Here is a 13,794-nt window from a genome sequence, read left to right on the forward strand (position 1 = left end):
AGAATTGACAGTGAAACATAATTAGCTTCTGACATTAATTATATTTGGCAAAGATCTGACTCTGTTCTCTGCCTCTCTCTCTCTTCATTTCTCCCCCTCTCTCTTTCTCTCTCTTCTTCTCCCTTGAGCAGTGGCAGGACTAGATAAGGTTAAAATAGACTTGATTTGGCATTTAAAAGTATTCATGGAAAAAATCATATAAAGCATAATAGAGGCCACCTACTACTGGATCAAATGACCCATTTGGTGCGAACATATTCATATTAAATATTCTGAATGCTGATCTAGGGAAAGAGGTGGAACTCAGGTCAATATATGTCAGGCAGAAGGCGAAAGCAGTACTTGAGGCAGTAGATGAGGGCTGCTAGAGGACACAGTGGTTTCCAGTGCTTCCAATGTGGCCTTGGGTTTATATGAATCAAACTGTTTGCCTTGGTTTCCTCCTCTGTAAAATGGGGATAATAACATTCTGAGGCTCAAATGAGAATCTGTGAGATGTTTCAAGCACTGTACTGGCACTTGGTAGGAGATAGAGAAATCCTAGCTGACTCCTACCCCTACTCCTGTTGTTATTATCACCTGTTTACCTCTCTGCAGTAGTCCTCCATAATTTAAGTCTCCTTTGATTGACTGTCTCTGGCCTCCAAATCTGGATCCAGAAATGGATTCTAAAGCTCCAAGATACATGGGACCTGAAAGAGACAATTTGTTCACTCCCATCTGATGCAATATCTCATCTGATCATCTTATTTATTGAGTCACTGGGTGCAGCCTAGAATTGATTTTCAATTCACCAGTTCTAATGGGCACCGCCTGGTTAGTTATTTCTCAGCTTCCTTTCTCTTTTCAGTCCCTTTATCCCCTCCTTCCACTTGGGAGAAAGTGACAGCAGGGGAGCCAACCTCAATGAAATCTGGTTGGCTTTGCCTACTGGGAAAAGAGTTTGATCATATAGTGAGACAGCATCTGAATCTTTCACTGCTTGCTTGCCCCTGGAGAGGATGATGCAGTAAAGCTTAAAATAAGGAGAGATTACAGAGGATTTTAGGTTTTAGAAAAGGGGGGAGGGGAATAGCTTATCAAATCCCTGAGGACATCCTTATGGATGCCACCTTTGCTTGTCTCTACTGACCCTCATTTCTTGGGGCTTGCTTTCACACAGAATGTGCATTATTCCAAATGCCTCTTGTTTTGATAGGCCATGTACTAATGGGGATATGGGAAATGACTAGCAGTACAGTTTGCTTTTAACATGCCGAGCTGCTCATAGACTCGATTTTTTTTTCTCTTTTCTTCTGTCACAGCTTCTGAGTTGTTTTGGTTTTATTCTTTGTACAGGGAAGACATGCAGAGGAACCTCCCAAGGAGAGGTATATTCCATCAGTGGGGGTATGGAATAGGGGGGAAAGGGCGGCAGGTTCTCCCCTCCAGAAATGTCACCAGTGGCATTCTCTAAATGACTTTTGGGGATTGGCAGCCAGACTCAAGAGCCAGTGGAAGATCACCTTGTGAGTGGGCCTTGTGCCATCCTGACAGATGGGTTGGAGCACAGACAGCAAAGCAACTCACTTAGGCACATCAAATGTGTTTGCTGAGACTAGGAATCAGAGCCAGCCATATCCCAATGACTTCATAGAGAGCTGCTTTGGCCAGAGTATAGAACCTCTGCACAGTGCTCCCTTTTCTGTTTCTATGTTAAAACAGGATGCTATGCTAATGACTTCTTATTAGTATCTTGCCATGCATCTCCATGGCATATCCTCACAAAAAATGACTAATGGAACAATTTCTGCTCAATTAAAAGACTTAAGAAAGCCTATTCAGAGACTTTGTTCAGAAATTCTACCCGATGCTATTATGCAGGCCTATATAACTGGGGTATTTGCAATATTAAACCTCAAAGTTTTTATGAACCATTAGCTCTTCCTCCAGGGCCAAAAACTTGTCATTTTTTTTCAAAGGATGAGCCCTTCTTTGCAATGAGATAATAGCAGAAGCCAAATATGAAATACTTTCACTTCCTAATACTAAGCATAAAGCCAGGGGAAATCTAATATTCTCCTATTCAGTCTGTAGACTTGAGATAAGGATGTAAAGAAGAGAGAACTCTAATTCAGAGCAAAATCAGTTTGCAACTATTATTCAATTAGTGTAAAGTATCAGTTACTGCCTATGTTGCATAATGGATAACAATGTAAGCTAATAGCTTTCCAGGAGTGTTACTGAGTAGCTTGATCACAAGGAAGAGTGATTTCTAAATCTTTAAAAAAAATAATAAAAAATGAACTCATCTGAAATGTTTCTCGAGATTGGATCAACAATTTAGACCTGGTAGGATACAGAGTGTAGCTATCTTGGTGTGTGTGTGTGTGTGTGTGTGTGTGTGTGTGTGTGTGTGTTGTGTGGGTGGGTGGGTTGGGAAGATAGGCGATCTGGGGAAGGGGTGGGGGAGAAGTATGTTTCTTGTCTTCTTAAGAGCTGTAAAAGCTGTTAGAGGAATTAGGATTAAACCACATGGGAGCCTGTGGGTGTGGAAAGTCATCATCTCTCTCCCATTAATATAGCTTGTAACAGAATGCTCCAGCTCAAAATAGGACTGTCACATCCACCACTGGCAATCCGCACAGACTCAAGTTTTTCCCAGCTCATGTTGCTCGAACAGTGTTTCAGCGCTGGTTACTTTGTAGACTCCGATTTGATCTTCCCCACTTTATTACAGAAAAGGGATGTGTCAGACCTAGGGGAATGTGGATTTGTTGACAAAGAGGTGGTATCTGAACTTGTCTCTAGGAAACTTTGCCAGTCCTGAAACACCAGGATCTTGATAAGAATCTTCTTGCTTCAATCACAATGGAGAATGAATTGCTGCAACCTGGCTTTGCCTATTTTCTAAAGTATCCTCTACAAGCAATTAGGAAAAAAATTTCATTGGTGCGAAATCAGAAAACTGAAGAAAAGGTATGTTTTTTTAAAATTGTCTAGAAATGTAAAGGTGGACTAGATTTATATAAGGGGACCAGTATCAGAGTAATGCCACCATTTTGCTGGATTAGGGTGGTTTCTGCCAGAGAATGGAATGTTTTTCAATCAGAATTACAAAGCCATAAGGAGTTTCACAGATTGAAATCTGAAAGATCAGTGACAAAAGCTTTGCAATGAGGTTTAGGGTGGAAATCAATAATTGACCAATGAAACTTTTCTTAGGGCCTAATCCGGAAAAATGCTGCTTTTCTTCCCCTAGTTTTCAGCCAAAGTTAAATTTTAGCTTCTCTGCTATAAAGTTTTATGACATGCCAGGTCTAAGATGGTTGATTCAATCTTGAGAAATAATTTCAGATGTTTGTTTTTTTAAAGACTTAGAAATTGCCCTTCATTGTGATCAAGCTACTCGTGACTACTGAAAACTACTTACATTGTCATGCATTATGCAACATAGGTAGTAAGCTTTGCAACAGATATTAGTTATTTAGTGTTCTATTTTTGAAATCTTCCAACATTTTACTTGAACATTTCAAGTCTTAGAAGTGATGGTATATTTATAAATTGTCTCAGTGATTAGAGTGCCAAACTAAAGACCTGGATTCAAATCTAGTATCACCTGTAGGACCCTGGTTAAGTCTCTTAACCCTGTTTACCTCAGTTTCCTCATATGTAAAATGAGCTGGAGAAGAAAATGGCAAATCACTCCATTATCTTTGCCAAGAAACCCCATAAATGTGATCACAAAAAGTTAGACCTTACTGAAATGACTGAATCACAGTAATTTGAAGACTCAGATGCTGGCTAATAAATGTGAGTAGCTAGATAGGAAAAAGCTTTAAACTGATTAGTTAGCTCTGAAGACCAAGTGGAAGGCAGCATTTGCTCTTGTGTGAGAGAGCAGCCAGAAGTTTATAACAGCTTCTTAGGCAAAGAAAACCTAGCAAAATGTCTCTTTCCCAAGACAAAACCTTTTTAGTCTAAAGATGAACTTCCATGTAGCTGTAGAGACTTTAGTATATACCCACACTGTACAGGCTATATAACTTTATAGCATAAGCACATTAAAAATAATTATTGCAGTAGATAGTCTTGTAATTTCACAATCTTAAATTTATCATGTTTGATGAAATCATCATATTTCAGTTTGAGCTGAATGTCTGAATCCTGGTGGGCATTTAATAAATCCTGGATGAAATGAATAAAAAGAAAGGGAATATGTAGAAACTACATTTATGCATTATTCTAAATAGCTGGAAGAAATTATGTTACCCAATTCATTTAAATAAACAGAAAAGCCTAGAAAAGAACAATGGCAAAGAAACTGATGACTTTGCTATTCACCATATCTGACTTTTCAAGGTTGGGTTCTTTTGTTTTTAATGTGTTCACTAACTGGGTCCATAAATTATATGCGGATAATATTTTTAATAAGCCTTGTGAAATCTCCTATCATGTTGATTTCTAGTGCTCCCTTTATTTGTTCTCTTTGAAATTACAGTATGTGAATGTCACAAAATACTAACAAAAGGAAAGGTCAACAGAGAGAAAATACATCCTCTCTAATGAGTTGTTGCAACAAAAAATGTTGATCTTGATCACGTGGAGCTTAAAAATCAATTCTGTTTCAGAGGACATAGCTTTTTGGGGGGTCTTGTTCCTTTTTCATTTTTTTACACTAGTTAAAATTAGAATGGGAAAGGAAAGGATGTGGTTCATCATTTGATGAAGTGTATTTCAAATAACTAGACACTTCTCCATTTCCCGATCTCAGCATGTGCTTTCTTAAAGGAACTAAAATAATGGAAAAGCTGAGTAATCATTCTGGAAGCAGGGCTGGCCCTACAAATAGTATTTTCAAGTTTCTTCAGGTTTCCTCATTATTATAGAAAAGTGGTGTGTGTGTGTGTGTGTGTGTGTGTGTGTGTGTGTGTGTGTGTGTGTGTTTGTGTGTGTGTGTGAAGAAGGACAGTGCTTCAAAGCACATAATAGTAGAATCCTCCATCTGGATGACTTCCGCTTATCCATGCTTCCATGAATAAGCAAAACATGGCCCTTAGTTTAAGAATTTCATATATCCTTCAGTTCATGGACAATGTGTTTCAAATCTTTGGCAAATTACAAAGGAAGTAAAATGGCATTATTGCTCTCTCTCTCTCTCTCTCTCTCTGAAGATTTTTCAGAGAATCTTATCTAATAGGGAAGTCAATCCCAGTGTGTGAAAAGCACAAACAATTGCTTATTGTGAGAATTTTTTTAAAAAAAAGACAAATTTTAATTCTAATTATGTGATCTTTCAAGGATGTCTAATTTTTTGGTTTGAGTTTTCTCTCCTGACAACCCCTTTCATAATTTCAGAGTAGGTCAATGAAGAATCACTGTGGTGGAAGTTATCACCTTGTGGTCAACACATTGTGGTCAACCCAATGGTTAATAGCTTCAAACTTAACTAGGCTATTCCTCAGATTAGGCTTGCAGATACACATAGGTCACCAAAGAACTTAAGAAATACCTACTGAAATAAACACTGTAGAGGAAAACCATGTATAGAAAGTGTGTTAAACTAGAGTCACCCAGGTGGTGCAATGTCACTTCACTCTGCCTCAATTTCATCAACTACAAAATGGGTGATCAGGCAGCTAGGTGGTGCAGTGGATAGAGTACCAGCCCTATAGTCAGGAGGACCTGAGTTCAAATGTTGCCTCAGACACTTGATTACCCAGCTGTGTGACCCTGGGCAACTTACTTAACCCCATTGCCTTACAAAAAAAATGGGTGATGTACCATACAGAGGAGTTATGAAGATCAAATGAAATAACCTTTGAGCCTAATGTCTGGCCCTAGAAGAAGCTAGAGAGCTGGGATGAATGGTGCTGCCTCATCTAGAGTAAATCCAGAAAAGTCACTTGAGAAAGAGCCAGTTGACTTTTCCAGCTCCCTGGACCTGAGAAGTCCTCCTTCCCCCTCCCTCCCTTTTGAATTTGTACCATATTTCCCACGGCCACACTTCTCACAACCATCTTTCCCCCAGGACCTCCAAACTTTTTTTTAGGTGCCATAGATTATTTTAGATCTCAAATATCTGTATTGTGTCACAGTGCCTCCTCAGATGGTAAGCACCTGAGAGGTCAGTGGCTGCTGCTTAATTCAGCTTCTTTAAACCTCCCCATGGCAGAGAGAAGGGGGAGCACCAAAGTTGACTGTGATATGTGAGCTTTTCCTCCCTTTGCCTGTATCCGTCTTCTTTCTTCCCTCCAAGCCCAGTCCAAAACTTCTACACCCACCAAAGCCCATCTAAGAAAGACCTTCTTGACCAATTCTGTGCCACTGGTCTTTCACCTGACTAAGAGCTGCCTTAGTCATATGGACACATGATTGGGTGGTGTTGGGGGGCTAGTTGGCTTTTTTTTTAACAACAAACTTTTATTAAACACTTACTATCTGCCAGGTACTGTGCTGGGCCTGAGGATAAAAAAGAGAAAAATGACAGGGGATTCGTGTGCCATCGGAGGAGACGGGACATACACATGTAAAAAATAAATCTAAGGTAATTTTGGAGGGGAGGCATCTCCAGCCTCTCTAACTTTGCCTAGACTGTCCCTCATGCTTAGAATGCACACCCTCTTTACCTTCACCCTGCAGATTCCCTGTTTTCCTTTATGAGGGAGCTAGATGATGCCATAGTGCACATAACAATGGACCTAGAGTCAAGAAGTTCTTAATTCAAATCCAGCCTCAGACACTTCCTAGCTATATGGTCCTAGGCAAGTCACTTAACCCTGTTTGCCTCAGTTTCCTCATTTGAAAGAGGAGCTGAAGAAGGAAATGGCACTGCTCTAGTATCCTTGCCAAGAGAATGCCAGATGGGATCACAAAAAGTCAAAGCTGAAATAACTAACAACAACTTCAATAATGAATAAACATTTTTCGAGTGTGCCATGAAATTTTAAGGGCACCCTTCGATCAGATCCTGACCTCAGATACTTTGTGCCTTAATGCTGACTGTTCTACACCATCTCCCATATCTCCTTAAATAGTGACCTCATTGTCAGCACAAAGGAAGAGTTTGTCATATTGAACAAAAAAGAGCACCTAATATTTTATCTAAAGGAATTTCAAATTGCAAAGCTGGTGAGTATGGAAAATCTTTTGAACCAGGAGCTTCTGACAGAAATATCTACCCCTTCCCCTATTGTAAATGGTAGAGAACCCCGTCTCCTCCAGACATAAACCTTATGTGCTTTACAATATAAATGTGATTTATTTGTTTTTTTTTTAAATCATAAATGGCAATCTCTGAGTGCAATGGGAGTAGTTATCTTTGACAAAGAATTTTAAAATTTAAGAGCTGGAAAGAAATTTTTGAGATGATCTAGTCTAACTTTCTCATTTGAGAGATAACTTGTCTAGCTAGCCTCCATTTAGGAGTGAACTCCTGGGGGAAGCACATCTGAAATTTAGAATTACTTCAAATGAGCTTTCTGAATTCCCTGAATGGAAATAAAATATATGGAAATCTAATATCCAAGGGAGAAAAGGAAAGGCACCCCACAGCTATACTTAATAGGCAGTTGGTAATCAGGATAAAGTTGTAAAAAGTTAGAGAAGTTTGAAAAATTAAAATGTGCTCTGACTGATCAATCATTTCCCAGGGGAAAATTTGTCATTTTTCTTTTTTACTTCATTTTATACTTGGGGAAGGGGGAAAAAAAGCAACTGTTAAGTTTGGAACAATAGCTTGCAAAAAAAATATTAATAAAAATAAAAAGGGGCGGCTAGGTGGCACAGTGGATAGAGCACTGGCCCTGGAGTCAGGAGGACCTGAGTTCAAATCCAGCCTCAGACACTTAATAATTACCTGTGTGGCCTTGGATAAGTTACTTAACCCCATCTGCCTTGTAATAATAATAATAATAATAATAATAATAATAATAATAATAATAATAATAATAATAAACAACTTTGTAACAACAGAAAAATATCCCTGTGAACAGAGGGCCGAGGAAAGGATTACTGCCCTCTCAAAGAATGAGAGTAACTGAATATAACAAAAATGATCAGTCAACAGTGAGATGTGTACTGACTTTCTGAACTCCAGTACTATGCCTGACTGTTAGAAGTGTGACATAGAACACTGAAATATTTGCTGGCGAGGGTTACATCCAATTCCTTTTAGGAAAACCTTTAGTGCAATCATTGGAACCAAAGGGGTACCTTTGGAAGACAGATAAAACCTCCAAAATACACTGATACTTCTCAGCATTGTCATAACCAAATATTGGTGACTGTGTAGCTATAGTCAGTCAGCATTGATTAAACGCCTCCTGCATGCTAGGTGCTGGTCTAAAGGCTGGGGATTCAAAGAAGGGCAAAAATGGCCCCTGTCCTCAAGAAGCTCCCAATTAAATGAAGAAGACAATGCAATTTAGAGTGGACTTTTATCCTTTTATAAAAAGATTTCGACTCTTTGTCATTAATCAAATTCTATAGATTATTGAACTGCTGTTGGTCATTAACAATAACAGCTCCTTGCGCACGTAGTACACACACAGTAGGACTTGGTAAACTGGCTGAACACAAACTTTGTGTTCGGTGAACCTGCCCTAGACTGTTAGCTCTTGCCAATGATTGCACTAAACATATTACTTTAGTATCTTTCTCAAATAAAGGTGACCCAGATGCTCTGCCCTTGGGATGATAACACCCCAGCTAGGACAACAAGAAGACATGTGGATCTTGGCTGACCAATAACCAGAGAAGACTTGGGGCAGGGGGAGCCCATCTTCTAATTAGTTGTTGGACCTGATCTGCTCAAGTCTCTCTTGCCTAGGCTTCCATGGCCAGGCACTCTGGATTCTCTTTCTGTATATCTATTCCTTTTTCTTTTCTTTCTTTTCTTTCGGTTTTTGCAAGGCAAACGGGGTTTAGTGGCTTGCCCAAGGCCACACAGCTAGGTAGTTATTAAGTGTCTGAGACCAGATTTGAACCCAGGTACTCCTGACTCCAGGGCCGGTGCTTTATCCACTATGCCACCTAGCCGCCCCTTATTCCTTCTTCTTTCAAACTCACAGATTTGAGATCAGAAGCTACCACAACAGCCCTCTTAGCTGAATGGATGCATAGAATGCATCCCACTGTAAGCTACCTCCAAGGCCGTGACTTTTTGAAGGCCTTCGAGGAAGGAGGATCCACCATTGTTCAGGGCACTCCAGTGAACCCCAGTGCCACTTTTGGATTACTACAATTGCTGGAAGCTTTTTCTGACATCAAGCCTAAACATGTCTCTGTGACTTCTGCCCATGGTTCTTGGTTCTGCCTTCACTGGTTCTTCTTTCTTTTCATTCTTTGGGCATTTCCCATTCTACTATCTCCTTGGCCATCTCATTTTCTTCTAAGGCTTCAGTTAGCATTTGGAAGCCCAGGACTCCCCAAACTCCATCTCTGGACCCAGTCATTCTTCAGTGCCCCAGTCCCATATTTCCAGTTACTTTCATCATGAGTAGCCATACTACTTGTGTCTTCAGCTTGAAATGTCCAAACCAGACCTTCCCCTAACTTCTTGATTTGTATCAATTGCACCATCTTCCTAACTGGCTTGAGATCTGGAAGCTTGGATCTGATATTTCAATAGCTCAACAATGTACTATGTACTGCAACTATGTACTAAGCAGAGTACTAAGGCTGGGGATCCAAGTATAAGAAATGAAGCAATCCCTACTCCTAGTTCTTTTAACTATTTGCTGTATTATCTGATTCATATTCCCTATACCACCTTCATTACCCTCTTCCAGTTTGTCAAAGTTCCTGCTAAAATGTGGCATCCTAGAATGTAAAAAATATGATGTGGTCTTAGCCAATGCAGAGTCCATGAGCACAGATTATCAAGTTCCCTGTGTGTGTGTGTGTGTGTGTGTGTGTGTGTGTAAATCCAGTTAATAGCCTTTTGCATTTGCTAAATTCTTTTCATCTTGTTCACTAAGACCCTAAGCAGCCTATGCATGGACAGAATCTCCAGAATCAAATAGAAATTTGATCTTGGATTCTAAGGCCTTCCACAACCTTGATTCAATCAACCCCTTTCAGTCTTTCATTCTCTTCCTCATCTTATAATCTATATTCATTCATGATCATCTCTAGTCATCCTGATTCATATAGAACCACTGGACCTTCAGACCTGGTTCTGAAGTAGAAAGTGAGACTGGGGACTTAGCACAGGCTTCCTCCCCATCTCCCCCTCAAAAAATTCAATTGAGTGCTTATCATGGGATCACTTCCCTCATGTCCTGGGCTTCTTCAGGAATGGAGGACAGACAACTAATCATCTATACTCTGGTCTGAGTGGGTTAATCCTTATTCTCATCTTGTCCTCTCCAGTCTTGACTCTGACATGCCTAGAGGGAATTCTTCCCTTTCCCTTTCCCTTTCCCTTTCCCTTTAGATACTAGCAGCTAGAATTTTATACAGCCCTTTGTTTTATAAAACTCTTTACAGATGTTATTTCATCTTATTCTCTCTATAACAATATGGAGTTGGTGTATTATTACCCTTATTTGACAGATAAGAAAACAAGCCTAGTGTCACACACTATTGTGTTGAGGGAGAATTTGAACTCAGGTTTTTCTGAATGCAGGTCTCACTTCTCATATTTTTTTTCTTTTCCCCCTCTATCCCAACAAAGGCAAGTAGTGAAAGCTTCCTCCTTAAACATCTTCTAGCACTTTCTTCAGTTTTCTCCTTTGTATTTTACCTTTGTCCCAATTTATGCACCTAGATAATCCTGTTAATTTCTGTACTCAGTGGTGTTGTGTGTCCTTGAAGACCATGACATCAGGGAGATGATGCCATGACATGCAAGTGAGTTAGATTTAAGTGAGGGGGGACTGAATAGTCACCAGCCTCACCTCCTCCAGAACCATCTATGTTCAGTGACAAGATATAAGATTAGGAAGACTGGAGATGGCTCTGGATGCAAAGGGAAGCCTGAATCTTTTTAAGTCTCTTTGCCTGGTCTTAATTTGAATGAGGCAACACCCATTCAGTGATTAAGGCTAGGTAAGAAATGAGGCAAAGAATAAATAGATCTTTTTACCTAGTTAAAAAAAATATATATGAGAGAGGAAGACCTTTAGAGTTTCTGGGCAAAAACCTTCCTTTCCCTTTCCTTCCCCTCTCTTCTCATGGGATATCATCACCTTACTTGTAGGTGTTCTGTCCAAAGAAATATAAATTTTGATACCTGAAACTTCACAAGCTATCTCAGAGTTTATGAGCTAAATTTTTTTTTTAAGGACCATGCTTTAAACCCAATTGATTCTGGCTCTCATTGGTTGGTGAATCATAGGTCCCCCAAAACAAGCCCCACTTGGCCATTGTTTGAACTCTGATGGCTAAGAGTAAATGTATATGTAAATAGCCCTCAATGAACTTGTAGTCAGTTGTCCCCAATTCTTAGACCATTCCATAGTTGACACTTAATACAAACTTTGCTGAACTGAATGGCTCTGTTCCAGATTCTTGTATTCTAACTATGGAAAACCTTCAGGTTAGGCAAAGAGTTCTGAATATCCAGAGCCCTCCTTTGGAAGTGAACCACTCAAACTGAAACTTAGAACCCTCACTTTGTTAACATTTGTCCCAAAAGGAAGTTGATAGAACAATCTTCTATCTTCCAAAGAGAGTATAGAGCTCTAGCTGGGAATTATCTTAATTTATTGCTTAAAGTGCAAATTTACTTCTTTTCCTGATTATCCCCAGCATTCAATGGAGTGGCTTTCAGTGATAATATTTTTTTTTATTATTTATTTCTGTGGTTAAGTCATTTGAAATCACGTCCAATTCTGAGAGACCCCTTTTGGGGCTTTCTTGGTAAAGATCATGCATGGGGTGGTTTGTCATTTTCTTCTCCAACTCATTTTACAAAAGAGGAAACTGAGGCAAACAGGGTGAAGTGATTTGCCCAGGGGAACAGTTTTTAAATGAGGCTGCATTGGAACTCAAGTCTTCCTGACTCCAGACCTGGCATCTAACTACTCCTATTTGCTGCCTTTATTTTTATAGCATATTCATTCTCGAATCAATTCTTTTACTTTGCCCTACTCAGAGAGCTCTCCCTTAGAACAAAGATGGGGAAAAAAGGGGAGGGAGGAATAGAGAGGTTTATTTTATTATAAGTCAGTAAAATCCATCATTTCTCATATGCAATATTTCAGAGTCCTCCTTATCCCCCCAAAAGGAAGGGTAGCAAGTTTTTTTTTTAACTCACTACACAGTATTATTTCATTTTATATTTTCTTTAATCTAATCATGGTTAACATTTATAGAAGCACCTTTACAATCATTTGATCCTCACAACCACCCTGACAGGGAGATTGTATTATAATCATCCCCATTTTCCAACTGAAGAAGCTGAGGCAGATTGAGATGAAGTGACTTGCCTAGGGTCACATCATTGCTAAGAGTCTTAGGCAGGACCCAATGATGGTACTTTGTGCCTCCTAACTGGTTGTGGCAAATATTATTTTCCTGTTCTGTAATTATGCTCCAAATGACTTCAAATGAATCTAAGCATTTCCCTGATTCACTGTTTATTTAACCTCTCCACTATCTCCAACTCTGTTTCCAAATCTTAGTTACAGCCAGGGGTGTTTTTAGGAATAGATATGACTTTTTGTTTTGGGCTCCTGGAAGCAGGGGGACCTCTAAGTCAGAAGGCCAAGGGACTTCAGTCCCTTGCTCAGCATAATCACTAATTTCTTGAAAACGTTTCTAGCTACCAATAGGATATGAGTGTGCCTATCATCAATTCTTCTGTTTGTTAATAAACTTGGAATTCTTATCCGTTCCTGAGAGGTCCAGGAGGATGTTAGCCAGGGCCAGGGGAGGCTTATCTCATAAATGTATTTACCTTTCTGGATGTAAACATTTATTTTGTCTCCCAAGTTGGCAAATTTAAAACTACAGTGAAATCTAAGGCTGGGTGCAGGAGTTAAACATTTTTTGATTCATTTGTAGAACTTGCCAAGGCAAAGAGAACTTTTACAAGGATTCCTCTGGCAATGAATAGTAGGGTTTTATGTTTTTTGTTTTTTGTCACTTAGTTGTATCTAACTCTTTGTGACCCCTCTGGGAGTTTTCTTGGCAAAGATACTAGTGGTTTGCCATTTCTTTCTCCAGTTCATTTTCCAGATGAAGAAACTGAAGCAAACAGGGTGAAGTGACTTGCCTAGGGTCATGCATCTAGTGTCTGAGGCTGCATTTGAACTTGGGTCTTCCTGGCACTAGGCCTGGTGCTCTATCTACTGTGTCACTGAGCAGCCTGTCATAAGTTGTAGTCCTGGTTATCTAACCAGCATTGAGGCAAGCAGCCAGTTCCTCCCTCCCTTATCTTTTCCAGACTTGTTTCATATGGGGGAGAGCCCAGAAGAATGACTGGAGAGAAAAATCACACTTAAAAAGGGGAGGAGCACCTTGGCCCACCAAAAAGGGAAAGGGGGAGAACCAGAGTGACTGTCCCACTGCTAGAGCAAAACACTCTGAACTGAAGCAGTTCTCCAGCTTTTCTGTTTCAAGTTCCCTTTATAATCTTAAATTATTGAGGACCTCCCAAGAGCTTTGATTTCGGTGGGTTAACTATCAGTATTTACCCTATTAGAAATTAAAACATCTTGATTATATAGTTTTGACCTTGTACATCCCCTGAAAGGGTCTTGGGAACCATACTTTGAGAACCATTATGGTAGTAGGTTTAAAATCAAAAAGCCTGGGTTTGTTACACTGCATCTAATGACCAATTGGTTGGTGGAATTCTTTTATTGT

At 39.6% G+C, this 13,794-nt stretch overlaps 1 protein-coding gene across 3 annotated transcripts in view; it reads left to right on the forward strand.

Annotated features, from left to right (window-relative positions):
* The window catches only part of ATP2C1 (ATPase secretory pathway Ca2+ transporting 1), a 220,828-nt gene that overhangs the window by 109,137 nt on the left and 97,897 nt on the right, over positions 1 to 13,794 (forward strand). The window contains exons 1-2 of one of the 3 annotated variants that reach the window (XM_074195796.1): positions 2,871 to 2,958; positions 6,428 to 6,526. The exons of 1 other annotated variant lie outside the window; for it this stretch is intronic. Coding sequence is in view for 1 of the 2 variants with exons in the window: in XM_074195792.1 (XP_074051893.1) it covers positions 2,791 to 2,958 (168 nt within the window). In the remaining variant the exon portion in view is untranslated. Of the gene's footprint in view, positions 1 to 2,790; positions 2,959 to 6,427; positions 6,527 to 13,794 lie in introns of those variants that run through there. One more of the 3 variants, XM_074195792.1, reaches the window with a different exon arrangement.

The sequence above is a fragment of the Macrotis lagotis genome, chromosome 7 (genome assembly GCF_037893015.1).
Source record: "Macrotis lagotis isolate mMagLag1 chromosome 7, bilby.v1.9.chrom.fasta, whole genome shotgun sequence".
NCBI lineage: Eukaryota > Metazoa > Chordata > Mammalia > Peramelemorphia > Peramelidae > Macrotis > Macrotis lagotis.